The sequence below is a fragment of the Ilyonectria robusta genome (assembly GCF_021365365.1).
Source record: "Ilyonectria robusta strain PMI_751 chromosome Unknown BGZ61scaffold_12, whole genome shotgun sequence".
Taxonomy (NCBI): domain Eukaryota; kingdom Fungi; phylum Ascomycota; class Sordariomycetes; order Hypocreales; family Nectriaceae; genus Ilyonectria; species Ilyonectria robusta.
In genome coordinates this window covers 964,917-992,137 of record NW_025764446.1, presented here as the reverse complement: position 1 = coordinate 992,137, position 27,221 = coordinate 964,917, and the positions used below count along the sequence as shown (strand labels likewise).

General features: G+C 54.0%; 8 protein-coding genes across 8 annotated transcripts; 4 read left to right on the top strand and 4 right to left on the bottom strand.

Moving 5' to 3' along the window:
- Positions 1–473: 473 nt before the first annotated feature.
- BGZ61DRAFT_533638 (uncharacterized protein) lies at positions 474–3,284 on the bottom strand (the record flags this gene model as incomplete). The annotated part of the gene is made up of 5 exons (XM_046254038.1): positions 474–1,207; positions 1,265–1,745; positions 1,799–2,942; positions 3,001–3,127; positions 3,191–3,284. 5 exons carry the CDS (start codon positions 3,282–3,284, stop codon positions 474–476), a joined length of 2,580 nt encoding a protein of 859 aa, XP_046103352.1.
- Positions 3,285–8,691: 5,407 nt separating this feature from the next.
- BGZ61DRAFT_506957 (uncharacterized protein) lies at positions 8,692–10,041 on the top strand (the record flags this gene model as incomplete). The annotated part of the gene is made up of 1 exon (XM_046251886.1): positions 8,692–10,041. One exon carries the CDS (start codon positions 8,692–8,694, stop codon positions 10,039–10,041), a length of 1,350 nt encoding a protein of 449 aa, XP_046103351.1.
- Positions 10,042–10,721: 680 nt separating this feature from the next.
- On the top strand, positions 10,722–11,846 carry BGZ61DRAFT_354290 (uncharacterized protein; the record flags this gene model as incomplete). The annotated part of the gene is made up of 2 exons (XM_046240598.1): positions 10,722–10,986; positions 11,062–11,846. The coding sequence occupies 2 exons, from the start codon at positions 10,722–10,724 to the stop codon at positions 11,844–11,846; spliced, it is 1,050 nt and encodes a 349-aa protein (XP_046103350.1).
- Positions 11,847–12,371: 525 nt separating this feature from the next.
- Positions 12,372–13,349, top strand: BGZ61DRAFT_533635 (uncharacterized protein; the record flags this gene model as incomplete). Its single annotated transcript, XM_046254037.1, has 1 exon — positions 12,372–13,349. One exon carries the CDS (start codon positions 12,372–12,374, stop codon positions 13,347–13,349), a length of 978 nt encoding a protein of 325 aa, XP_046103349.1.
- Positions 13,350–13,464: 115 nt separating this feature from the next.
- BGZ61DRAFT_454008 (uncharacterized protein) lies at positions 13,465–14,525 on the bottom strand. The gene has a single exon (XM_046246145.1). It carries the CDS (start codon positions 14,350–14,352, stop codon positions 13,579–13,581), a length of 774 nt encoding a protein of 257 aa, XP_046103348.1. The 5' UTR covers positions 14,353–14,525; the 3' UTR covers positions 13,465–13,578.
- A 1,254-nt stretch (positions 14,526–15,779) lies between these two features.
- Positions 15,780–16,960, top strand: BGZ61DRAFT_479187 (uncharacterized protein; the record flags this gene model as incomplete). The annotated part of the gene is made up of 4 exons (XM_046249084.1): positions 15,780–15,801; positions 15,856–15,928; positions 15,985–16,807; positions 16,859–16,960. The coding sequence occupies 4 exons, from the start codon at positions 15,780–15,782 to the stop codon at positions 16,958–16,960; spliced, it is 1,020 nt and encodes a 339-aa protein (XP_046103347.1).
- A 646-nt stretch (positions 16,961–17,606) lies between these two features.
- On the bottom strand, positions 17,607–20,947 carry BGZ61DRAFT_354527 (C-type lectin protein; the record flags this gene model as incomplete). Its single annotated transcript, XM_046240617.1, has 11 exons — positions 17,607–18,012; positions 18,071–18,471; positions 18,520–18,595; positions 18,650–19,343; positions 19,600–19,886; positions 19,939–19,960; positions 20,031–20,044; positions 20,096–20,210; positions 20,264–20,502; positions 20,554–20,672; positions 20,726–20,947. 11 exons carry the CDS (start codon positions 20,945–20,947, stop codon positions 17,607–17,609), a joined length of 2,595 nt encoding a protein of 864 aa, XP_046103346.1.
- Positions 20,948–23,366: 2,419 nt separating this feature from the next.
- Positions 23,367–27,043, bottom strand: BGZ61DRAFT_494848 (uncharacterized protein; the record flags this gene model as incomplete). Its single annotated transcript, XM_046250806.1, has 3 exons — positions 23,367–23,677; positions 23,918–26,063; positions 26,906–27,043. The coding sequence occupies 3 exons, from the start codon at positions 27,041–27,043 to the stop codon at positions 23,367–23,369; spliced, it is 2,595 nt and encodes an 864-aa protein (XP_046103345.1).
- Positions 27,044–27,221: the final 178 nt, after the last annotated feature.

Sequence of the window (27,221 nt, the reverse complement as noted above, 5' to 3'; positions counted from 1 at the left end):
GAGACATAACCTTCGCGCGCCGAGCCACGGGAACCTTGTGCAACTTATACGTACTCAGTTGCCCAACCAACCATCCATCCCAAGGTTACTTAAGAGGGTCCAGAGCATACAAATGGACTCGTCATTCGGATGCGATGCTGCTCTATTGGGCAGCTGTGTGCACTCTACTTGCAGTAGTCCCGACAGTGCATATCAGTGGGTAGCAATACTTCGTTCATTGAATCGTGCATGCATTACAATCTCAATCAGCCGCAACTCAATCCCCATCTTGCGTCGACACAGAAATTAACATACACTGTTCTCCGCAAGAACTCTACCTAGACCGTGACCCTAATCCATCTCCAAACTAACTACATGCTTCTTCCATAATTATCTTCCATTCCTTTCGATCACCCATCCCATTAACAAAACATTAGCCTGCACAGCCTAACAACTGCGAGACAAATTGGGTATCACACGTAAAATCCTTCTCTCTAGTAGTAAATCTTCTCGCTCCAGATAGGAGGTCGAGCTCCAACCGTATCCCACTCAATGTTGTTCTTCTCATCTAGAGTGCAGCCCTCATCAGTGATGGGGATCACCTTACTGGTAATGCCAACTTCCTGCTTAGATACACCAGCGGGATCCTCAGGAATCCAGAGCACAGGGACCGGGCTAGAAATAGCTGGGTGCAGGTAAGCGTTGGCCACAACTTCGTCCGTGTACTGGCGGGCAAGGTCGGCGGACTCGTCCTGTGGCACAAGGTTGCGGAGGGTCTGGTAGTCGGCGTACATCCAGGGCTTGAGGTACTTCATCACAAAGTTGCCCTTCTTTTGGACGCCCTCGCCTGGAGCCTGGCCGTTCGCAGCCTGCTCGCCCCGCTGAATAGCCTCCTCCTCGACCTCCAGAGATCGGGGCAGGCTGTACAGCAGAGGGTCCAAAGCCGAGGAGATGGTAATCTGGAACAGGACGGTAAAAATAAGGAACACAACCATCAGCGCAGCAGGTCCACCAGCCTTGGACACAATGAACAGCCCAACCATGCAGATCTCAGCCAGGTAGATGCCGACAAAGAGCTGCTTAAGAGCACGGGGGTAGATAAGGCCGCGGGTGTCAATGACGGTATCCGTAACGAACAGGATGTTGTATCGGAAAGCGAGGTAGAACAGAGCCATTCCAAGAGTGGACCAGAAGAGCATCAGGGGGGCAATGACGGAGTAGGTGACACCTGTTAATGGCGGTTAGCTGCCATAATTTAGCACTCACGAGCGAAGGATGGACGTACTGATGACGGCAATGTTGGTGTAGACGGGCAACAGACTTCCCCACGACAGACTGCTGAGGGTAGTCCACTTGGTGTACATGGCTCGGGGGGTGCCGGCCAGGAACTTGTACAGAATGCGGAAGATGACGCAGCCCACGACTTGAGTAAGCACGCTTGTGGCCATGGTAAGACCCTGAACGATGAAATAGGAGATGTAAAAGTTAGAGGAGGTGGGGAGCTTCGTCGAAAGGATGTCAAAGACACTGCCGGGGTCCTGGATGATACCAGTAATGGAGCTGGAGGCGGTATCGGTGATGGTTCGGATCAAGAAGACCTGGACGACCTGGAAGACGAAGTAGGCGTTCTGGGTGAAGAGCTCGGCCTGCGACAGGGAGACGGCACCCGCCTTCTTGGCACACAAACGCATGATGACGGGAACCAGAGACATGAGGATAGCCAGGGCAACCGAGGGCAAGAGACCAGAGATGAGACCAAGGATAACCTGCAGGAGAATGTGAGCGCTGGGTCAGTTGGGAAAACAATGGAGCTACTTACGGTAGGAATATCGGCAATCCAAGTCAGGCCAGGAATCTTCTGAAGTGTGGCAACCTGGGCAATGATACCGACAATACCAACGGGGATGGCCCAGAAGATAATCATGGCAGCAATGAACGCGTAGACAACATAGCGGCGCAGGAACAGCTGCCACCAGGGAATGAAAAGGCTCGACCAGACAATCTCGTTGGGCTGGACGCCAATGTACCTGGGGGACATGCGAAGAGCCTGGTGGTGGGCAATGGTCTGGTAGGCATCCTGTGCATCGGACTGGGTGTGGAACTCGACGAAGACGGCAGGGGCCTTCTTGGAGCTACCAGAGAGAACTTCAGCCTGGGCGGCCTCAACCTTGGGGATGAGCTTGTTCAGCTCCTCGCGGCCCCATTCGATGGTATCGACCTTCTTGCCAACAAGGCCCAGAAAGCCGAGGCGGTGCGAGGGGCGCTTCTTGTCAGGGATCCAGCGGGCGGCGATGCTTCCAGTCTCTTGGTCGGCGCTGGTAGGAGCCTTTTCGTCCTGGCCGCCCTTCTTGATAGCCTTGGCACGCTCCTTGTTGACGAGCTTCAACAGCTTCACCTCGCCCTTCTCGAGCTTCATAGCGGCCTCATCACGCTCTTCGACCAGCTTCTCAAGATCGGTAGTGTCGTTGACGAGCCAGACATTCTTGGCCTTGCCGCTGAAGAGGGTACGGATACGCTCTTCGTTGTTATAGTCGTCGGGAACGGAGGTGAAGAGGACGGTGCGCGACGAGAGGCGCTTCGAGTAGTTGGGGGACAGCAGGTAAGCCTGTCGAACGTTGATGTAGAAGATGCACTCCCGGAGGATGGTGTACATGAGGAATCCGTAGACGAGCCAGGCGACGAGGGCATGGGCGTAAAGACGGTTCTTCTGTGTCCCAATGTCGATGTTGCTGTACGAGAGGATCTCGAGCTGCTTCTGGCCGCCGCCACCAGTGATGTTGATGGGAAAGAGAATGGGCCAGGTAATGCACATGCTCACGAAGCAGACGGTGCACAAGATGCGCAGGTAGCGAAGGAAAAGGTAGGCATCGAGACTCTGGTGTTGGAGGGCGTAGGCGTCGGGGATCTTCCAGAAGGTGCCGAACCAGCTGAAGAGACCGCCAGAGAGCTCCGGGCTCCGTTCACTATTGGTCGCGTTAGCAAAAAATTGGCTGGTTGGTGTTTCGATTGACAAGTATATACCTTTCTCTGATGGACCCCAGGTAGGTCCTCGGCGCATAGAACCGCGATTGGGAACGCCGAATGAGTAGGAAAATGACGATGTACACGCTACTGACGATAAGGATCGGGACCAAGGTCGAGATCATGCCTAAGTGATTCCGAGTTAGATCACGTCGTTGTATGCAATTGAAGATTGAAGATGAGAACAAACCAGATAGTGACTGGGGGGTGTTTCCCTTCTGGGCCTCGCCACTGGCCGGGTCGGAGGGAAGGTTGGTCTTCAGCCAACTGATGAAGGCACCCATGACGGCGACGGTCCAAGACTCTCTCGCAATGCGCAGTTGGTGTAGCTCTTGCTGTTGGTGATGGTTGGTGTTGGTGCTGCTACTGGTGCTGCTCTCTATCCGAATCCCTCCCTGGCGAGAGTGAGAGACGGAGTGGTTCGGCGATCGATGGAGGAGAAGAAGAGGGACGAGCCAAGAAATTGGAGGAGGATATCGGGAGCTTAATTATGGCTTGGGCGTGCGTTGGCGGTTGGACGGGTGGTGGAGATTTGCGAAGGGATGGCCAGAGCTAGACTCAGGTCGCGCAAGTTAGACCTGGGCCAGCTGGAGCTGGAGATTGCCGGGGGGCGTGTGTGGATGTTTCGAGTGGGCGTGTGCGTGCGTTGGGCTGGCGGGGGGGAGGAGGAGGCAGGTGCCAGGTAAATTAGGTCAAACAGGTGCAATCCCAGAATAGGGACGGCTGTATCGTTCAGAATAACCAAGAAAAGCAATTAATTAAGAGTAATGGAGGTAGAGGTGGAGGTGGAGGTGGAGGAGAAGAGTTTCAATATCGGAGGGCTCCAGGCTCTGAAGAAAGACACTTGATGCAAGGCGAGCGACGGAAAAGGGGATCGAGGCGGGATCGCAGCCTCCTAATAATGTCTGAGGTCAGTGCCGTAAAGGAGCCGATTCTGGAGCGGTCTGTAAAGGGCACGCCCCCCCAGCAAAGGCCAAAAAAAAAAAGCAGGTTCACGCAGAACAGAACACGGCGTGGAAGAAACTTCTTTTCGGCGGGCTGTGTCGTGCGTGCCAGGGCGGGGGGGGGGGGGGGGGGGGGGGGCCTTGGCAAGCTGGGGGAAGTTGGCCATGATAGTGGCAGCGGTTGGCGCGCCGGTGGTTGGCGGTGGTGGTGGTGTGGTTCTGCAGTGCGTGCTGCAGCACAATGACGCTGGCGATGGCTTCTTTCGCTCCGAGCTGGACTGGCCTGGTCTGGGCCCCTTGATGCCGGGACGGACGCACAGCGACGCTGCCCCTTCGCCCTCGCCTGGTCGCCATGTCGAGATGCGACGCCGTCTGGACGCAGAGTCGCACTGGATACGTCACAGCGTCGCGCCCAAGCCGACGTGCAGCGCCGAGTCCCTGAAACCCAAACCTGGAAACATCCTGGCCGGGCTGGATCGACACGCACACGCACATGCGCCGCCTTTCTCCTTCAGCGCTTCTTCGCACCTCGCCGAACCATGGCATGGGCTGGACCGCCAAAAACCCACCACACCATGCGCCGGCCGGGAGGGTGGGTGTGGGTCCCGGGCCGCTACCATGGATGTACGGAGTACCTCCGACAAGTAAGGTATGTATTGCAAGTTCATTGTTGGTTGCGACGTACTATGTAGAATGCCTTGAAACCATCTGTCAATTACAAATGCATCGTCATACATGCCATGCTTGCGTCTGGCATCGAGAACCTTGATCACCGTCCTTGCGCTGGAAACATTTTGCTGGAGGTGTGCGCCAAGTACCGCCAGCCAATGCATCGTCTCTGCAGAGGGAATCCAATGCATCCCATCACCCGCTACCGAACCCACCAGCTCGTGACTGCGACTTGCATCCCCCATCCTGCACTCCTCCCCAAGGGGATGATTACCCTCCGCATGCCTTGAAACTAATCAATAAACCGACGAGTGCGAAAATTCGCGAAAATCCCAGAAGCAAAGAGAGTGAATGGGTTAGAGTATGGTCGGATTTCATCCCCCTGGGCGCTCGTCCAACTCCATCCTCACAATCACACCATGTAACCCTGTATCTGGACGTTAAAAACTGTTTCCCGGCACATGTTCCCCCTGTGGCACCCCGTGTCGCTCCAGCGAGCTGCTCATCTCGGCTGTTGCACGCTTGGCTACTGGACCGTGTTGCTCGCTAGCGCGGTGGGAGCTTCCTGTCCGCCGTGCTACAGTGGAGCACCCCGCTGAAGCACAGTGGCTGCGAGGACGCCCCTAGGGCCTACGTTAGAGGCTCTCCCCACCCCAATAATATTGGATTCGGGCTATTTGAGCCCATCGCTGGCGCCGTGGCTGGCCGCCTCATAGTGGCCGGTGGCAGTGGGGGAGGCGACGCGTCAACCACCAGGAGAACCACAAGGGGCAGGGGAAAAAAGATGGCATAGGGGAAGATGGAGTGTAGCCGTCACAGATTGGGAGGTCCATCGAGGCCCAGGCCTGCAAGACGCCAAACGGGCAGCAAGATGCACGACTAGGCTAGCATATTGAATTTTCGCATGAATCCGCATACCGCATACATGCGCTTCAGCTTGGGTGGTTGTTCTCGTGCTGCCGCTGTCACTATTGAGACCGCTGCACTGCCTCCTTGGCCTGCCGTCGAAGCTTCTCACGAACTGACGCCACAGCTGAGCAGGGATAGTGGTGATGTCACGGGGTTTACTACGTCCGCATCCAGACTTTGGTTCAACCGCAAAACACCGCAGAGTCGACCCCGCGATGAGGATCATCCTCTCTCGGAATGCAGCTATCCTTCTGTTCGCGTCTTCTGCCAAGCTGGGCTAAGCTTGTCCGTTTGTCTCTCTCCATCGGAGCACCGCGCACCCGGGGCGATGGACCGAAGTCCAGTGTTAGTGTTAGTGCGGGTGCACTTTACGTAGGTGGACTTGCGGCGGTGGGCGTTGAGACCATCCCTACCTCATTAGTAGAAACAGCGTGCCTCAAACTTTGGCGCCTGGTGCCCTTCCCGGCGCCTCTGACTCTGATGAGTCTCTGACTATTACCCATTCGCTCGGGCTATTGCTCGTAGGGCAGTGGTAGCCTCTCAATGACAGAAGCACATTGTCGATCGGGTCTCGGATGGTCGATGTGTTTGGGACGCTAGCCCTTGGCGGTCACTGCTAGTTGCTGAATATGTGAACCGCAAGACGCTCAATCTCCGGCTCAGGCAATTTCCGACCACGTCGAAGCTGTGGTGAAGCTCTAGCCATGTCTAGTGCTGGTCTAGTGAGAGTCGTCAACGTCAACATGTTGAATATTGATTCATGGCCGCACCTAACCCAGCGGCCCAGACTCCAGAGCCAGCCCTCGCCTTACCGTGTCTCGTCTCTGCCCAACTCCAGACTCCAGATCGACAACTGGTCCCGACACCCTCCACTCCCTTGCTTGCTTCGTGCGTCTATCCCATTCCAGCAGCTTGGAACATCAAAAGTCCACAGCTCATGGGAAAACGCACGCGCCAATCTCTCACAGCGCTAACGAGATGCTGGTTCAGCTGAGATGCGCAGTCCGCCTCCACCCACCTCCCGAGTCGACCAGTCCCAACCCCTGCTGAGCCATTCCCCCATCCATTCAAATGCAATTGATTCTGCTTGACCCTTGCCACCTGTGACCGCCACAGGGCCACGGTCACGGCCGACGCCTCGATCCATCCCATCGTACCCAGTAACTGAGATCGTGGCGGCTTCGACTGACCCCAGCCACGGGTTCTCTCCCAAAACAGCCCAAAACACCCGAAACCATCCACCCTCCCGCTATCCACCACTCTATTCATCCCTCACTATCCAATACCCACACAAACCACCCGTCCTCCATCTGCCTTTCCCTGCCCGGTCGAGACCCTCGGCCGAAACGTGCCTCACCCTGCCATTATCCATGCCACGCACTACGACGTTACCATCTTGCGACACTGCCACAATGCCACACCTGTGAACGCCTAATTCAGATCTCTGTGCGGAGTAATCCAGGCACAAACGAGGCCTCCTAGTCTCACTACATAGTAAAAATTAACAAACAAATCACGAGAGGCGTACCCGCCACACTCCTTCGCCTGAGATCTGTTCGCGTGCGACCTACCAAGACGTGAACTGTCATACACCGCATCTTTACACGGCAAATTCCATCTCAATCTCAACGGAATCTCGCTGAGGCCGCCCATGCAATTACGATACGTCCAAGATCTCCGTCTCAAAGCCAGTTGATAGGTAGCCAGGACTGCGCCGTTGTCATGTCTTGTGACAACTCAGTGTCACACAACTTAAGGTGATGCGCGCATCGCTAGCCTTTGCGCATGTGCAACAAGTACAGTGGTACAACAAACCGACCCGTGTGCATCTTCACCCTGAAAGCAAAGGGATCTGCATGAAACGAAATTGGAATGTCTTACATTCTGATGAGAAAGTCACCAGGCATCCACTATCATAGCGAAGTCGTCTCGTCATGCAGGCAACATTGATATCCCTAGTAGAACTAACTCATACTCATCTCAAAGAGAGTTAGCAAATAGCATTTGCTTAGGTATATGAGCTCATAACTCCAAGGCCTGCACTGTCACACTATCTTGCCTTCCGATGTCCATTTCGTTGAGCAGTTTGGTCACTAACAGGTCGCGCTAAGTATGCCTGGGCAAGTCAATGAGGGATCGAAGTAAGGTGGTAGTACGGTACTAGATACATGACGATATACTAAACTGGGGTAAACATTGCACGCCTTACCGGCAAATTTCAGTATCGACACAGCTCCCAGGTCGGGGTTTGTATACATGTTGGACTCGCAATACGGCTACCCTAGACTACTCTAAATAATTGCAAGGGCATCTACAGAAAGTATTAATTGGGGCAAATTCAAGCCGGGTAAGATAGCCATGATATTTATAAGTCAGTCAGAAGTGAGAGGTGACTTGATTATAAAGTGGGAGCATCGTCCGATAAAGGTACGGGACTTGAAGCAGTTTGAAATCACTAGGGCAAGGGCAAAGTGTGGTTTTCCTAAGGGAATACAGAATACCAATAATGTTTGGTGCCCATCAAGTGGTATTTTATTCCACCGTATTCTCAGGAGACTGAAATCAACTGTCACTGATGTTTGAAGGATCAACAAACATACGTAGACACCCGCATTCAAGCACAGATGCATCTACATCACGACAGTTGACGCACAACTGGGACAACAAAGGAATACTCCCTGAAGTCTAGCTCAAATAAAGCCCAGACCATATTCTCAAAGTTTGACAATGCGGAGCAAATATTTGCGTCCATGCTCACCCTGAAGGGATACTTCGCCGTCAACAAAGGCGGCTTTCTTTGTTCTCCGAATAGGCAAACGCCGCCTAGCTTGCCTCGCCGATGCCAACAATAACTCGTCATTGGAAGGGTCATGTGGTGCGATCCATCCATGATCTGGACGAACTTCTCCCCAGACATGTTGATTTAATCATTCCTTGTTCTCCCCTGCCCCCCTACTCGTCTTGCTCTCTCCGCCCTCTCTACATACCGCAGCTCAGCGCTGAGATATACACGTCCTCCACAACCAAGCGTAGCAACGCCAAGACATCTGCTACCATGGAGCAGCCTCAAGAAGATCCCAAGAGAATCAACATCAGCGGAAACCACTATGCAACCGCCTACACCTCCCGTGGGACCCATGAATCTTGGAGTCCCGCCGAACTCAACGTTATGCAGCACATGAACTGCTCGTACCTCTCCTCTGGGCGACCACCTACTCTCCTCGCCCTGAAGCAGCACGCCCAATCTCTTACAAACCTCATCCTAAGGCTCTCGATTGCGACGACCTCTGCGGCCGTAACAAAGCTTGGCTGCGCTGGACGCGACGGTTGGGGCTTTGGTGAGCACAGCGCGTTCGATTGGCTTGATAATCTTCAAATACCCTACGATAATAAGGACGAGTCGCATCATAGACCAATTCCCTCCATTTCCAATTGTATCGAAAAGGATTCAGAGGATAAAGGACCACAGCACCACTGTCCTCTAACTGAAGTGCAAGATTCCGACCCTGGGTCTCAGAAAGGCGGCACCCAGCGACCATACTACACGCATCACAACTTGGTAATGCATGCCAATGAGTGCCTCGAGATTCTCGATCACGAGTACAGCTCCACTGGCGGCCTCATTTCCATTCTCCCCACGAACATGGAGCATGATACTGTCGAGCTCACCAGCGCCCGCAACTCACTCCTGGGCCAGTGGCTACTGCACTCCCAACACCTCGTCGGCCGCATGCACGAGCTCGAGATCAACTACGCCAACGCCCTCGATGTCATCGAAGGCGAGGCCATGGTGCCCCTGCAGGCCATCCGCCGCGCCGGAACAGACGGCGTCTCCCAAGGCCGACAGATTGCCTACCCCCAAGATCGCTATGTCCTTGTCAACGCCGGAGACGACGTCACGTCCTTTCTGCACCGCCAGCTCGACCGGACTGAAGCGCAAGTCGACCAAAAGGAGCAGTTCTGGAAGGTTTCCGGTGTGAGTGGTGAGCGCATGTGGCACGAGAAACGGGGAGGGAAATGGTATGCTCGTGGAATTATCCCCGTCGACTTACTCACGCGCTTCTATCGCGTTGCGGGCAAAGGCCATGCGTCGCCCATTTTCGTGATGCCGGCCATCGAGCAGCATCCCGGCGTCGCAGCCACGCGACACATAGAGCAGCATCCAACTGTCGTGTCCATCGCGACGCCAACTTGGCCAAAGCGGGTGTCTGATTGGGAGCGCAAGTTCAAGGAGCGGCTCGAACGTGCGAAGGAGTTGGAACTGGAGAATCAGAGGCTAGTGAGAGAGAATATGAAGCTGCAGGCTACCGTGGCCTTCCACAATGAAGACCGCCGCGGTACAACAGGCGAAGAGGACTCTCAAGAAGCAACTTGGTCCAAGGGAGATGAAAAGGGGCAACAGGCTTTGTTGAGGCGCATTGCGGCGTACGAGGCCAAGATGGACGCGCTTAAGAAAACGCTCCCAAGCAAGTATCACTCACAGTTGGCGTTGGCAGTGGAGGAGGAGGATCAGGAATGAGATTGTTGAGGCTTGGATTGGTGTTTCCATTGGTACCCCAAGGAAAGGTAGACCGTCATTGCTGGTGAAGTTGCTCGGTGTTGAGCCTCGACTAACTGGCGATAGGGGGTTGGCTGTGATGGGAGATGGGAGTGTGATGACACAATGGCCACGTCTATCTTTGTAAACCATGCGGTATTTGAGTCAACGTTAGCTTCGGTCTCTATGATTTTCTTTGGTAGATTCAATGAATTTCGTCTTTGCTTGTGGAAAATTGATATGCATATGAAGGCTTCCGCAGGCTGTACGTCCAGTGTAAGTGTAATACAGTACATGGGCAGTGTCTTTCAGTACCTGATAAACCCCTTAGACCTTCATCATCTAGTACTTAGCTAATAACTAAAGCCGAGGTCTGACTTTTAAAAGTGAGGGTTTGCTATTAGTCTTATATATACTTTAGTATATAATATTAAATAAATTTTAGTTGAAGTCCTGCTGCTTTTGCTTACCTTAGGTTAGGCAGTTGATTAGTACCATATTGTACTGTGTGGGGCCGGTAAAGGTACTGTATAGATATGCCGTCATAATGCAACGACTCGTCGGCTTTGACTCAACACCAATCACAGCGACTGCAATTGTCACGACCTTGGGCCAGGACCATGTTGCTCTCGAAGCGATGCAATCTAGGCGGCAAACTGCCCATGCTGGGGTTTGCCCTTGGATTTCGCCTTGGATTTCGTCGATCCTTGCATCTGGCACCTCCCTTTCTCCTCGATGATTATCTCCCTCGGTACATGACGCTGAGTTCCCGCGATGCCGCCAAGAAGCGCTCATTAGCCTACTCGCACCTGCGCAACTGCAATCTGTGCCCGCGAGAATGCGGTGTCAACCGTTACGAGACCACCGGCATGTGCCTCATTGGAGAGAAGGCCAAAGTCAATGTAATCGCTCCCCACTTTGGCGAAGGTCCGTCCGCTGCTCTTTGTCCCTTTGCGAGGGAGTATTGACCGAGGTAGAGCATTGGCTGACTCGGGCTACCAGAGCCTTGCATCCAGGGACATAACGGCAGTGGCGCTGTATTCATGAGTGGGTGTAACTTGCGGTGTGTCTTTTGCCAGAACTTTGACATTTCTCACCAACGCAACGGCATGGATTTGGCTCCGGACGAGCTGGGTGATTGGTACGTCAAGTTGCAGGACGTAGGCGGCGTCCACAACATCAACATTGTCACTCCAGAGCATGTGGTCCCGCAGGTGGCTTTGAGCATCCTGCATGCTAGGGATAACGGACTAAAGGTGCCCATCATCTACAATACGTCCAGCTTTGACTCCCCCGCATCGCTGCAGCTAATGGATGGGTTGGTGGACATTTACCTGGCTGATTTCAAGGTGTGGGAGACTAGCACGTCCAAGAGGCTCCTCAAAGCCGACGACTACGCTACTACTGCCAGGGAGAGTATCAAAGCCATGCACGCGCAAGTGGGCGACCTGTGCTTTACGGGCGATGGCATCGCTAAGAAAGGGCTGTTGGTGAGACACCTGGTGATGCCTGGCAGGGAAGCAGAAGGAGCCGAGATAATGAAGTTCCTGGCCAACGAAGTCTCAACCGACTGTTTTGTCAACATCATGGAGCAGTACCACCCTGACGCTCATGTCGGCAAGACGAAGCGAGGCAAGGCCAAAGGCGGCGAGAGAGACGAAGTACGGTATGCTGATCTCAACCGCCCCGTCACCGACAACGAGGTCTCGTCGATCCGAAAAGCTGCCACCGATGCTGGGCTCTGGCGGTTCAACGACCCACCCAAACACGATGGGTTTGCCATCTGAGGAACCGGTTACCATCTGTCTTTGAGCATCCGAGTTAAACCTTGCCATGAAAGCCTTACCATGAAAGCCTTGACCGGTGTTGGCGCTTTCCAACGCCACCGGTGCCACACTTCATTCAGTCACTTCGAAGCACCCCGGTGACCACGGTGTTATGGGCTCTGGACCATTTCTCTGCATGCTGGGCGCGCAACTGAACAATACAAAGTGCTACACGTCCCCTATTCAAACCTGCCTGTGGCAACCAAGCACGGATCACATCCTGCGTCAGGAACAACCTGTTGGTGGTGCCCTGGCACGGAGCGGGTGGCAAATGGTCAGGCCCCCCGTCGGAAGTCGGTGATGGCCTTTGTGGGGGTTCGTTTAGAGAACAAAGCTCTTGGCCGCAGTCGCAGTATAGGAATTGCTGCGATGGTCCTTATCAGTCGTGAAACAGGGTGCCCGCGTCCAGGGATATCTATGGAAGACGGAATCATTTCATCTACCAGACCACCCTCAAGTCAAAGACACAAGACTTTACAGACCAATATGGAATACATCTTACCAACAGTCCAGCACGCCGTCCAGCTCCTCCCTATGGACCCAAGGATTACGCCACCCCCGGATCAAAAGAATGTCGTATATTCCACGATATTCGGTGCTCCTCCCTCCGAGTCATCTGAAGCTATGTCCGAAGCTACACAATCGTCGGATGGCTCAACCCCATCCGGCCCCTCGGGGAAGGGCCGGAATGAACGGCGCTCATCAGGTCCTGCCCGCGGCCGACAAGCCGATACGACGCAGCATCATTCTTCCAGTGCCAGTCTTGTCTTCTCCCCCCGTCCTGATGAGACCATGTACGCGGAACGGGCGTACCTCACCAGCTCTCTTCAATTACAGACATCCAGGTCAGCAGACCTCATTAGAAAATACTCCCTGGCGGAGGCTCGGCATCAGCATCTTGAGGCGGGCAAAGAGCGACGCAGGTTGCGAAAGCACCTCCGCTTCTTACGGTCAAAGATGATCGAAGCTGCCGAACAACAAAAGACCGTCTATAGCCGACTTGGTGAGCTGCACGTGGAGATCCAGAGCCGTGAAGCTTGGATCTTGTCTGGTTACCAGGGATCAAGCTTCATGGACATAACGATACCAGAGTCGCCTTCAGTGTACAGTACAATGTCGTCTTACGACTTGTCTACGCCCACAACGCCACTGGATGCTACATCACCAGCCTTTGTTCCACAAGGCTACTTTGGCGATGATGTTATGCATCCATTAGACCCTCCACCGTGCCAGAAGGAGCCCAAGGCTGCTGGCAGGTCGTTGGATACGGTGGTAGAAGAGAGCGATGAATTGCTGCCCAACCCCGAGTTGAGCGATATCAGCTACGAGTGTGGCGATGGCGAGGTGGATGTGGAAATGAACGACGCAGATTCCGAATCGGCGTGGCTTGATGACTGCTTCAAAGCTACCCGGTCCAGGCGGCTCAGTCTTCCGTACATCCAGACTGCGTGGCCGGAGACATGAATAGGGGCAAATGCTGGCATATGGGAGGTATTGGCGTTTATCAGAATTATCATGATTGTCGTAGCTGTATGAGTAAGGCGAGAATCCGAATCAAAACAGGAGAAATCAAATCATTACATCAATATCGCATTATGAACGTGCCAACCCCCGAATCCGGTCATTGGGGCATCCGGTATCTTTTGAATATGTACGCTGCGTCCGTCTTTCATGGACGTGATAATTGCTCATTCTACGCAAACTCTCCAAACTGACCATCGTCGAAGCCGAGATCCTTGGCCGACTGCTGCTGCTTCTTGACACTCTGGGCGCTCGGCGGGGGCGGCAACGAGAAGCCGCCGCCGGAGGGTCCCGGGGGAGGTGGAGGCAGCGCAAAGGACTGAAGGCTGGCGGCGCCGGAGCCAGAGCCGGAGCTTGACGACCCGGCCTGGGCCTTGCGCCGGCCGAACTTGGAGCCGCCGAAGCTGACGGTGATGGTCTCGCCCTCCTTGAGGCTGTAGTCGCGCTTCTCTTCCTGCTCCTTGGCCGCGGCCGGCTTGCTCTGCTCGCCCTCCCAGCCGAGGGCCTTGCGGGCTTCCTGCAGGGCAATGGACAGGTCAAAGGCCTCGCTGCGCTCCTCGAAGCCGATTCCCAGGATGGCACGACGGCCCTGGGGATCCCGCACCGTCAGGGCGAAGAAGCGGCTGCTGTCCAGAACCGGCTCGACGACGGCGGGGGCGGTATAGGGCGCAGCGGCGAACAGCTGACCGGTGGAGGAGTCCTCGAGGATGGCGTCGACCTTGAGCTTGCTGGCGGCGTCGGGGGACTCGTAGGCGGTCTCGACGATGCGCAGGCGGGCGGTGAAGATGTGGCGCTTTGGGTCTGCGGTCCAGCCGGCGGCGTTGTGGCCCTTGGTAGAGGTCAGCGGCGGGATGTTGTAGACGTGGACGGCGTTGGCGACGAAGAGGATGCGCTGGATGGCGTCGTTGGGGAGGGCGTTGCCGGTGGCGGGGTCGAGGAGCTCCATTGGGAGGGTGGATTGGAATTGGGAGGAGAGGGTAGACCTGGTGAGGTTTGGGGAGAGGAAATGCCAGGCGAATGGGAGTTTTGAAGGGAGAAGATGTAGGTGTACGGTAACAGCGCTGGTGATGTTGATGAAGGTATCTTGGATGGAATGTCGAGCGGCGGGGCATTCGCCGGCGTGGCTGGCTCATGGTAGACGGTAGAGGGGCAGGCAGAAGGGACAGGTGGAAGGCGGGGCAGGCAGGGGTCCAGCTCCAGGGTAGGCTGCATCGAAGGGTGGCTTGACTCGAGGCTACCTACCTAAGCAAACGAAGTCCCCACGATTCGACATGATGCAATTCAACTGGACTAGACTAGGCAGTCACAGCGCAGTGCATGAGTAGTACCTATGGTGTTACATCTACCGGCTTACTATTGGATGGGATCAGAAGACTTCAGAGCCAATGCTTCTCCTTATAGAGATAATGCCCAATTATCTGTAAAGCTCTTGACAAGAATAGCTGCATATCAGGGATATAAAACCGCTTACTAACATGACATCGGATATCTATATGACCCAAAAGACAACACGGAAGGAGATAAATACAGACAGGCTTTGAAGCCACTTGTTTTACGACACAAAACAACTGGATACAAGCCAACGGATTCCGTTAGCTGTTTTTAGATGCGGCTTGTTTCTAGATAATCAAGAGGTTAGGGTGCCCTAGTACACACATACTTAGAGGGGGGACTAGAAGCTCAACAGTAAAAAAAAAAAAAAAACACCAACAATAGATTTCTAGATAATAGCGATAGAGTTCGTTGACTTTTCTTTGCTATCTTTTAGGTTATACAGATATCTGATATTGTATTAGTAGGCGGTTTTATATTCCTGATATACAGGGCTGTTCTTGTGAACAGCTTTGCGGATAATTGTGGTCATAATGGAAGTTTGTCTCTTGGAGACGGGAGACGTCAGTCTCTCTTATATCTTGTTGCTCGGAACACGGTTTCTGTCTCAAGGTTTTTACGTACAGAAAGCACGGTCGTTGACTGCAGACAGCAAGATCGTTGAAGTCAGAAGGGTTGAATTGAAGCTTGAGGCAAAGACTAGTGTGCAACAACCTCATTGTTCAGCTACTGTCTCTTCTGGTGCTCGGTGTAAACCGAATAGAGAAGCTTGTGCTTCACTCTAGCGCTAACTCGCCTGGAACGTTAGTGAAGAAGCTTCCCCGCCCTTTTCTGTTTCGGCCCGCTTGCAGCCGGCCGCCGACCGCCGACACGGCGTGACCCCGCCAAAGAGGTGCAGTCGACGAGGTACTGACTCACCAACCTCAAAAAATTGCCCTCCACCAAAACTGAACCTGGGAATATCATCACCACGCAACAGCTCACTCATTCTTCCTGAGAACCGCCCTTGTTCGGGATCTACACCCCTCTCCGCGACCAGCCATGGCCACCGTCTCCCCAACGCGTTAGCTCCCCTCCTCAATTCATCGCAGCAACCAACTGACATGGCTTCTTGTAGCTGCTGTTGCTCCTGCTCCTGCGGCTGAGCAGCAACCGCCCTCGTCTTCTCAGCCCACCACCTCCGACTTTGAGTCCGTTCTCTCCTACCTGCGGCCATACCTCCGGCTTTGTCTAACACCTGTCCCAGCATCGTCACCACATACCGTAACCTCCTCGCCGACGACCCCCACCTCACAAAGCCTGTCGCTGCCATCGAGTCCCTCATCGCCCTTCTCGGCTCTACGCCCTCCACCACTGTCTTCGAGACCCTCGACACCGTCAAGGCGCAGTCTGACCGCCTCAAGGCCTCCGTCGCGAACCCCGTGCCCCTCTCCGCCGGCACCGACCTATTCCTCCAGTACCTCGTCTCCTCGCTCCGCCAGCAGGACGGCAGCTTCGACGCCGTCCGCCAGCACCTCCTTGCCAACGGCCGCCTGTTTGCCGCCCGCGCCAACGCCGCCCGCCATGGCATCGCAGATGCTGGCTGGCGCTTCATCCAGGAGGGCCAGTGCATCCTGACCCATGGCGCCTCCCGCTCCGTCATCGGCATCCTCGAGCGCGCCGTGCAGAACATTGGCGCTGCAAAGTTCAAGGTTATCTACGTCCGCGAGGAGACCCGTGTCGAGGAGAGCGACCGCGTTGTCCGTGAGCTCCGCGACAAGGGTATTCCCGTCGCTGAGGTCGCCGAGGCCTCCGTTGCCTACGTCATGGGGCTCTTGCGCCAGGTCAACATGGTCATCGTTGGTGCCGAGGCCGTCACCTCCAACGGCGGCATCATCTCCCGCATGGGCACCCTGCAGATCGCAAAGCTGGCCTCCGAGGCCCACGTGCCATTCTACGTTGCTGTCGAAACCCACAAGTTTGCCCGCAAGTTCGTCATGGACCAGCGAGATATTGGTTTCAAGCAAGACATTCTCGACTTCTCCGTTGATTCCAAGAGCAAGCAGCCTCTCGACGCCGTTGACTTTACTGTATGGCACCCTAGCCCTACTTGCTGTAACAAACTTGCTAACCAATCACAGCCCCCCGATTACATCTCTAAACTCATCACTGAGAACGGTATCAAATTACCAGGTTATGTCTTCGAACAGCTCCTCGACATCTACGGTAGTCTGAACGGTTGAGTAGCTCCCGCCCTAATCCATAGCGCCGAGCCCATCTATGAACCCGAGGGTTATCGAGATACGACTCACGATGACCCTTGAACATGTTTATGATGGTTCGTCACAGCTCATGTCCATGCCCCTCAAGTTGAGCCGATACTCCGAACCCAATATCCGCGAGGGAATATGCTGGCACCACGATAAAAAACCTCTTGAACGCCACAATGCAAGAGATCTGGAGAAACCCCGATTTGCAGTCACAAACTAGGTCTGGCGAACGACAGGGTGATGGAAGAGGAACCACGCGGCACCAGGGGCCATTGCAAGAACAGATGATGTGCCCCGCCCCCATCATTGGACGACTAAAATGACCACGGGAAAATAGACATGGATGTCATCGAAGTATAAATGGGATAGATCCTGATGGGAAAGGAGTGTGAATTTTACAAATTATCCAGAATCAACCAAAATCAACCAAAATCATTTACCGCCAATACAATCTGGAGCGTGTTGCTTAAACAGACGTCGTGCCCAAAGATCCCCTACCTTCACATTTTAGCCCACCAAACATAGTCCCCTTAGCCAAAACTGTTCCCCAACCCATCCCCAATATCCCGCTTTTATTACTGAATGATAACACCGGATAGTCGTAACTGAAGAGAGCCCCTTAAACATCCCGCACCAGTCTAGCACCGACCCACGCATAGGGGTAGTTGCGCTGATACCAGTTCACGAAGCTCTTGCGGCCCGCAATCCGAGGATGGGTCGCCCACGAACCCCCAAGCACGATGTTGTGCTTACCGTCGAAGAAGTCAGCCGTGTACGCCGGGTACAATCTCATGGGCTCGAACCCGGCGTGTTCACACAACGTCGAGCTCGTCCACTCCCACACACCACCCATCTCCGCCTGTCCCGCGAGCTTGTTGCCGCGGGACGTCACTGACACGGGGCGCCAGTGACGGAAGCCGACATTGGCGCCGGCGAGGTCGAGGAACAGCTGTGAGGAGCTGTCCTCGGCCGAGGTGGAGGCTTGGGATGGCGGGTCCTCCTCCACTCCGTCGTTGACGAGGTGACTGTTCAGGCGGATTAGCTCAGTACGTCAGAGTGATACAGGGAAGGGGATATGCCTACCTATTGACTGCTGGAACCGTCTTTCCTAGTGTGCGTTCTGCCTCTGCCCTCTTCTGCTTGTTGACATACGCGTAGATGCTCTTGGCCTCTTCAAACGTGGGAATTCTGCCGCCCATCCAAGATGCGCAGCGTTCCAACTCGTCATACGAAGCAAAGATGGGCCAGTCCAGGGCGAACCTTAGGGGTACAAGGCCATACACGGTCCGCACGAACTTTCCATGTAGGAACGATTCGGGAACATCTCTTGTGGCATGGCCGTTACCATTGGAATGGCCATTTCCGTTTCCGAAGCCATTTGCGTGGCCGTTGTGGGTGCCATTCCCATTTGATGTGTTGGATGGCACCGAGGCCCAAGAAGCAGGGATTTGGCTAATGTGAGAGTTGTACATGTATTGGGCGTACTAGGCTGGTTAGGAAAGATCCTAAAATGATCGACATGCTCAACGTACCTCTTCGTTGGTGATTGGACGCCCATGAGCTTGAAAAGCGTGAACCTTTGCCTGGCGGGCTGGCTTCTCATTGTCCCTGCGTTTATTTTAGTTTCGATCTTCTCTATTCAGCAGCAAGCGCCGGACATACCACCCAAAATGGCAAGCTGAGTCGGATCCATCCTCGGGGTCGTCCATCCCCAATGTGATAGTCTGCTCCGGAACGTCAAACCACTTGTTGGGAACCCTGGCCTCGTACGCCTGTCTCGCCAACTTTTCAAAGTCGGGGCGCAAGGTATGGGGTGGGGGGAGTGTCTTATCGCTCTGGAGCATCATATACAGAAGGGTCTCGATGTGCATCAGCTCGTGCTCAAACCCGACCCAAATTCCTCGCGCAATGGCCCGAGGAATCTTTCCCGGGCCACCTCGGTACAGCTCCCGAAGCCTGGAGCGGACATTGGCCTGGTAAGTGGCAATCGCCTCGACCGGCGGCCACTCGTCCGGAATCTCCGAATGTGCATGGCACTGCTCGGGGTTGTCGACGTCGGGATCAATTCCACGCTCAAAGATGGACCAATAATATGCCGGACTGGTGGCCGGTTTTCGGGTCGTCTTGGTCAACTGGATATCCAAAAAGGTCGGAATGTGACCTAGGTAGAAGATGCAGGCGTTCCGCAGCTTGATTGGCTTCTCCTTAAGCTCCTCAATTGGAAGCATCCCTTTCGTCACCACATCCCAGGCCGTCCACACTGCCTCCCAATCCTGAATAGGCGGCAGAGGCCCCTTTGCGTAGAGAGTTGGGATCAGGCTAAACGGGATACTCGATCTCTGCAGCATGTGAAGTCCTGCAGGTTCAACTGGTTAGCGACTTTACACGACCTCTTGCTTTGTTTATCTTCATCCATCCCCCACATCACCGACTCTCGACTCACACGCTGCGCACACACCGACCTGCATTGGGAAATACCAATATGCAGCCCTCAGCCCAACGGTCTGCGCAGCTCGTAAAAAATCGCGGGGTAATCCGGGTCCATACCCAATCCCATTTAGAGAAATTGTTTCTCCGGGTTGATACTTGGTCACGTTGAATGTCTGACTTACCATACTCGTCATCCCGAGTCCAACGCCCCATCTCGGTGAGGCCCGCGGCGGCCCAAAGCTTTCCGGTTTCCGCCTGGGAGTACTTCAGGCTCTGTTCGATTTGGATTCGCTCGTGGGGCATTATTGTCGATCCCAGGACGTCTGTGCTGCGAATAGGAGCGACAAATGCCTGGTGGCGTCCCCCTTCATCGTCATACACGTACTCCCCAATTACTCTCCAGTTTTTCAAATTGAACACTTGTTCACCAAAAATCTGATTCGCATTTGAGAGACCGTTGAGGACGAATCTGAGTAATTTGTGAGCCCACCAGAAAAAACGTCGTCGTCACATGAACCTACCGGTGAGTGAGACCCTGCTCGTCTGGACCGAAAAAGAAAAGAAAAGCATTCAGTGTGAAACCTTTTTAGACATTGGTATTACAATTACTCACCATTGTACGCGTGACTATTATTTTGTTAGACGCGTGACCAGCTTGAGAGGGGGCACTTCACTTACTAGACCTTGGCCGGGTCACTGCATGAATCAACACCAATAAGCATGGTGTCTGAAGGCTGGAGGACATCTGCAAACCCCCCCAAGAAGTCTGAAGCTTCATCACGATGGAAATTTCCTGGAGGAATATTAATTTAGCGAGATTTTTGTGTCCAGGGGCCCGGAACGTACCAATACTTGAGCCCAGGTGAAGAATGCATTTGGAGCGCCCAGCAATCGCTGGTTGTTTCAGCCACTCCCTTCCATCATCGTACGTGCCCCATAGACCGTGGCACGAGACGTATTTGAAGTCGGGGACCTGGGCCAAGGTGCGGTCCAGCTCTTTCCGGGACAAGTCCAAAGCAAAGTATTGAATTGACTTTTCGAGGTCCTCGAACGCCTGAAGCAGTAGACACACCTTACGAAGGTTTCTACAATCATCTGTCAGAATCAATCGGCCAGTTTCCGAGGGATCAACCAACCCGCTGCCCAGCTCAATGAGCATTGATCCTTCCGGAACTCGCCTGGCGATATCCGCAGATGACTTCTTCAGGACCTCGATTTCATAGTTGGTCAGGTAGTATTCATCCAAATACGTTATCTGTGCAAAAATGAGCCATGGAGCAGAGGGACTTGGCGATGAGAAGGCCATACCTCCTCAAACAACTGCAAGCCCTTCTCATTGTACAAGAGGAGAGTGGGTAGCGTCCGAGGCCCCTCGTCTGGGTTGAAGCTGGAAATGACCTCCTCCTTCAAGTTGAACTCGACATGTTCACCGCGTATGTCAATGATTTCCGGCGAGCTAGGAGACGGCTTGCTAATGACCAGAGACTTGGCCTGGACGGAGAGGGCAAGTGCCGACGTGACGGATGGCATTGCGAAGTGCAGGAGCGGTGGAGGAGAGAGTAAAGACACGATGGATATCCCAGAGACCGGAGACGAAAGACAATGATGGGAAAAGGATGAGATTTAAAGCAGAGTCACGCGAGTAGTAGAAAAGGCGTAGAAGGCGGCTCAGTCGTCCCCTTACCGGTCCCAAACTTGGAGGTACCTCCTGGGCTAACATGATTCCTCAGTGGAGACAACATCTGGAGGACTTGTCCTCTCAGGAGCCGGGCATCGCTCATCCGGGCCAAGCACCAGGCTAGAGCCAAGTAACGCGGGGGGGGACACTACACTATTCTTAGTTGGGTGTATCGTCATGATGCTCGACGGCAATTGCAAGAGCCAGCGCAGGAACAGACGGTCAACTGGCGCGTCTGACTCCGCTACCAGCCATGTCCGGTAATAATAGGGCGTACTCTTGCAAGGAGACGCGGTAGACGTGGAATCCAAAGCTCACCGGGCCTCTCAGCGTGAACCATTTCGAAATAAGTTTGTCATGAGCTGCAAGCCCAAACTTCCCAGCATCAGCAGCTGTGGAGAGAGAGTGGGAGGACATTTGGAACTGACAAATCAGAGACGCAATCGACATCAAGCCCCACGCCCCACCGGCGTGGAGGTGCTGGTAAGAGCTCACGAGGCCAGCGCCAGCACCGGGGCCAAGCAGGGGGCATTGGACGCCCTGTCCTGGCGGGATAGCCGGAGAATTGGAAAGGGAAGGTTTGTGCAAAAGAGCTAAGTAGCCAAGCTGTATGTCCTGTGTATCCTGTTGTGGTGTGTGTTTCTAGATCGGCAGGATCGGTGCTGAGTGTGTCAGTGGTGGATGATGCGCATGATGATGGGACGATGCCCTGAGGCGTTGATTAGCCTGGCTGGTTGTTAATGCTTTTGACGGCACTGTGAGAGGTGGGCACTCACTGACAGGGACATCACCGCCTCAGCTCATCTGCCGTTGTTGAACCAGGCCATGTCTCAATTCCCCACGCTTTCCCGCAGGAGGTCCAGCCAAGCAGCTGGGTCTCGGCTAGCCAACCCGAGCGCCATCAGTGATCACTCTAGGCTCGAGCGAGGGCGTGAGGGAACAGCCGGCTCTCTGACACATGAAGCCACCGTCGTCAGCACCAACTTGCAAGTGGTTTGGCATGTCCCAAGTCGTGTGTTTAACACCCAACGCTAGAGGCATCCGATAGTGCCGATCTGAGATGAGATGCGGTTACCAAGCCGAAGCCTCCTGTCCCAGGACTTTGGCCAAGGTCGCCATGATCTCCCCAGTGTCTGCTTGTCCAGGGCTTCCCCAGCCTGATCCCCAACCACTCGCATTCCGTCTTGGTCACCCGCCGCGTCGGCATTGCCCACTCTTCCGAATTGGACATTCCACACTCCTGGCCGAAGGGGTAAGCACTGCAGTGCACCGTAGTGCTACACTAGTGAGGGGGAATGTTACGGTTCCTGCTTGTCTCGACGGTGAATTGACTCGCAATGACTTGATCTCGACGTCACCTTTGCCCGCGCCCTTAGTTCCACACGTATTGATTCCACATTTTGCTTGCAAAGGTACCGTGCAACCTTGAGCCAGTGCTGAGAAATCCTGCCCTGAGGCGTCCCTTAGTCCCGGGTGCTGGTTATCGACTCGTCATGGAGAATCTGCCATTCGTCCGACCGGTGCGGCCAATCCCGATGATTCTTAAAGTGCGTTCCTGTGGTGGGTGTTCTTTCATTGATCGTCTCCCGCAGCCCCGTTTGAAGGGCGGTTAGTGTAAGCGCTTTTCCAGCCAAGAGACGCTTTGTGTCACCACAAGTGCGAACCACCAGCACCACGCCCTCATGCTCCCATGCTCTCATGCTCATGATAATTAATGAGGCAAGCGACCGCCGAACATCCCTGGAATCCACGTTCAGGTTGAAACGAGAAAAACTGGAACGTGAATTTCCTCAGACCGAGAATAGCCGGGGGATGCTCTGATACCTGAGGTGGCAAGGTTATGGAGAACCCCCGGCCGTGCTTGCCGTTCCGGACCAGAGACAGAGGAGGCTCCTTCCCTTCCATCTCGTCCACGCGACATTACTTGCTTTTTGCGATGATGCATGCTCACCCAACAAGTTTTGTGGTGTGATACGCAGAAGCTTCATCGTCATGCCGGACTGTCCTTTCTCGCTTTAATTGCGGCAGATACAGAAATACAGAAACTGCAAAATTCGAAACCGCAAACAGAATACTCGCAGTTCAAAATCTAACACGATGCCGCACCGGTTTTATGTATGCCATCTTCCAACGCCAATCCCCTCATCGAAGTAGCCAAAGTTCCACCCAACCATCAAATATCCACATCATTGCTCATAAAAACCAATGCCTCCAGGTTCTCATCCCGTACATCCCGTCCTCCAATCCTGCATCATTAACATGCGAGTGTCATCACATTCTCATATCATATTCATTCAGGGGCAGTCCCGCCCCCAACGACCCAGCTCCTGAGAACTCCTCCAGGTCATTCAGCATCCTTCCAATACGTTGCGATTCAATCAAGCCCAGCTGGTCCAGGGAGAACTCTGGCATACTCGCCAGCAATCTTTCCGGCTCAGTTCCCGGAAGTATCAGCATGCTCCTATGTTGAACTTCCGCAGGCCTGGAAGTGGCCCGATTCTCAACCCTAGGATCTCTTCGAAGCTCCATACTCGGCGAAAACGATCCCGCCGAGCTAGATCGCATCGTAGACGCATTGGCCGCTGTAAAGGTCATTGCTGGTGCCGATCTGGGTGCTCGTGCGTAGTCTGTCCCTGGTAGATAACTTTCTGCGTGTCCCATTGGAGAACCGCGATCCGAGGTGGTTGTTCGCGATGTACCTGACCCCTCGTACTGGATAGGCCGTATTTCGTCGTCAGCTAACAGGTTGGCATCTTTCGTAGGTCCACTCGCTTGGGACTTCCAGTCCTCAAGCCCAGCACCATCCCCGCCAAGCCGAATACTGAGTCGTCTATGGCCCGATGCGTCACGTAGAGGTCCGCTCTTTTCCGGTGTCTCTCGGAATTTGGTTCCGACTTGCATATAGTACCGATCGATTTCTTCAAGATGCTTCAAGTAATTTTGGGCTCCCTGCAAAGACGAACTCATCTTCTGAAGGGTGTGGTAAGTCAATTCTGTAGTCATCCTGGGCAGATCGGGACCCCCATCTTGTCGATCAATATCCTCCTGGCTGACCATCTGATGCTTCGTATCCATGTATGGAAAGTTGTGGGCATAAACTCCAGCGAATCCAGCCAACCAGACTGAAAACAAAACCAACGATGACTGGGGAAGTTTGTCTCTGCATATATCGACAAGATCAACAATATCTTGACCGGCTTTAAAAAAGGTATCCGTGACCTCTTCCCAAAATCCAACCGGGGCTTCATTCGGAGGAATTGGAGGAGTGATAAATGCTCCTTCTGGCTTATTGCATCGGAGTGGAATAAAGGGAAGGTGCTCGCGATCAAGTATGATCTGGGAGACAGAAACGAGCATATGTAGTGACACGTACATATTGGTAGCTTGATGATTGTCATGGCGGTAGTAATTTTGTCGCGAGAATGTGAAGGTATCAGGAAGATTGAGTAAAAACTGATACAGTTTCTCCCGGAGCGTCCAGAACATAGACTGTTTTTCCCACGGAGGCAATCGCTCTCGCAAGCGGCCACCTGTGGAAGCGTATTTGGAGATTTCCGCCCAGATCTCCACTAACTGGACAAATCGACTCAAGACACTATCGTCATTGATAGATTGGCTCATAACGTCGCCGTCAAGTTTTAGAAAGCCAGTGCTGACATCTAATGCGAGATCAAAAGCCATCTCGGTGCACGGTAACTGAATTCGAATGGTGTCGAGTCGGATCATCGAGACCCGTTCGTCGCCACATGTCATCATCCGATCGAGTATGAGACAACTGAACATGGTACGCCGTCGGATCTCTCTGATGATGCCAATTTCAGAGGAACCTCTGCGATCTCTCTGGAGTGCGTTGACGCCTTGACTCGAGCTATCCCGCCCCCTTGCCATCTGATCATCAAGACCCAATTTCAACATTTGTGCCATGCGAATAGCAATGCCAACGTACATCCAGGCACCGGGCCCGCTAGATGGGTTTCGTTGACTCCATTCGAACAGTCCGAGCATGAGGAAAGCCTGTACCCTTTCCACAGTCACAAAGGTTATAGCAGTCTTCAGGGGGCCCAGCGCGGTTGCGAGGACATTCGCGAAAAATTCAGATGCAGCAGATGGATCAATCTTAGACTGCGATGCCCGTGGCCGAGAACTACCACCTTGTCCGTTCGACAAATGGGCGACATACTTGACAAGATCTGGGTGAAACCGAGCCGTCAAGGTCAAGACACCAAGGAGAACCAGATTCAGCTCTGGAGAAGGCTCGTATTCGGGCCCTTGCCTGTGACTAATTTTTTCTTTGAGAGTTGGGAGGTGAAGGAAGGACAGCTCAGTTGCAAAATGTAGCCTGTAGATGCTGAGGAGCTGGTCCCATAAGTCGGTCGTCAAGAAGGGATAGGAGAGGACTTCTTCAGCGTAGGCCGTAGATCTCTCGTTGTCCAGGCCCGGGGTTTCATCGACCTTCCTAGCCCGCTTCCTTTCATGGGCTCCCTCCTTTTCTTGTCGAACAACATTCGGGGGATCGTTCCGCTTGGGCGGGAGTGGCGTTGCATCGGGATATTGACACTGGTGACCCCCTTTAATGCATGTGTCGCAGGGGCTACTCCCTCCATCATTGTCGCACTTGATCTTGGATCGCCGACACCTCATGCAAGCGATGCTAGATCGCATTGGGGGTCTCATTTTCATTGATCTCTTTCCATCTCTGGCTCCATACGGTCCGAATATCCTTTGCTCTTCAGCATGCCTTATGGATGGCTCGATGCCAGAGCCTTCCGGTCTGGGCTGAGACTCATCTAAGGACTCAGTCCGACGCAGGGCTACTGGAGCCTCCGAGGCCGTGAAGACGTCTTCGAACTTGCGCTTTGGAGTGGAGTGACTCGAGGAGACGTTGGACAACTCATCGACTTCTGGGTCGGCAGGCGAGAGGATAGACTGGATTCGGAGTTGAGAAGCAATCGTGGCGAGTTGGGCGTCCTAGAAGAGCCCTCGAAGTCGGATTTGGGAAGATAGCCAGCGTATTAAGCAGAGGTTGATGACTGTACTGATATTGCAAACTGGTCTTGCAGCCCATAGAATGTTGCCGAGAGTGGTTCGAGCGAGGAGGGGATGTTGTACTTTGTTCGAGGGGACTGGAGGGACACAAACAGCTTCAAGAAAATACTGATCAACCTCGGAGATTTTTTTTTGTAACTTGACCCGGAGCAGCAAACAGCGCAGCGCAAGGTCATGCAATTTCCCAAGATAATGTAGGTAAGGAAGATGCGAGAGGCGCCCTGAACGACCCACGTGTCAATGTGACAACTCGCGGGGCTTGATGTAACCGAGACGACTGACCACGCAATCTGTCCAATGCTGCGCTCTGCGACTGACTAGGTGTTGGGAAGGGGTTGAAAGATGGGCCCAAATGTGTAGTCAAGTCTGTATGGGGTCAAGTCTTCGAGTCAAAGGGTTGGAAGACGAAAAGAGAAACTGGGTGGTAAAGTCTGTTAGAAGCAAGCAGGGTATGTCGAGGTGTGATGAGTAGGCTCGAGGGCGTCGAGGTTATCGCAAGGCGGATGATCAGGTTATGAAGCTGGGCGAAGGGGAAATCAGTCGTCTTGGCAGAAAGGTGGGCGAGATTCCCGAGCCGACCAGCGAGTTACAGTACACTCCGAAGAGCCCAAGGTATTGGTTCTCTTCTGACAGGGACCTACCGTTTCTAGCCCCGGATCCAAGCTGACGGATGGACACGCACTGTACCCCTACCTTGTACTAAAGCTTGCCGGGAAACTTGCGTGCCAGACGGGCCGGTGTGCTAGGTATCGGATGCCGCTAACGTAGTCATCCAAGCCATGACCTGCCCTCCGATCGCCGACCCCACAGCGCACAAGGCTCCCAGACGAACAAAGCTGAATCCGGAGCCCAGTTGGCTGTCTCTGTGCCGCCTCCTGGGCCCCGAAGGTGGATGAAAGCATCAGTTCGTATGTCAAAGCCGAGGCGGGGGTTGTCCGGAACAGGGAATGTTTCTAGATGAGGTTCCTTCTACGCCACGGCTCTTGGGAACAAGGCTTGTGCGAACATGGCCAGTTGGGAGTGAGGTTGCGTCGTTGCGGTGGTCTTCCGCGAAACAGCCTCGGAACCCAAGATCCCTAC

What these genes read in the sequence shown, in the direction of transcription:
- BGZ61DRAFT_454008 (XM_046246145.1), bottom strand. Translation starts at nt 14,352, where the DNA reads ATGGAGCTCCTCGACCCCGCCACCGGCAACGCCCTCCCCAACGACGCC.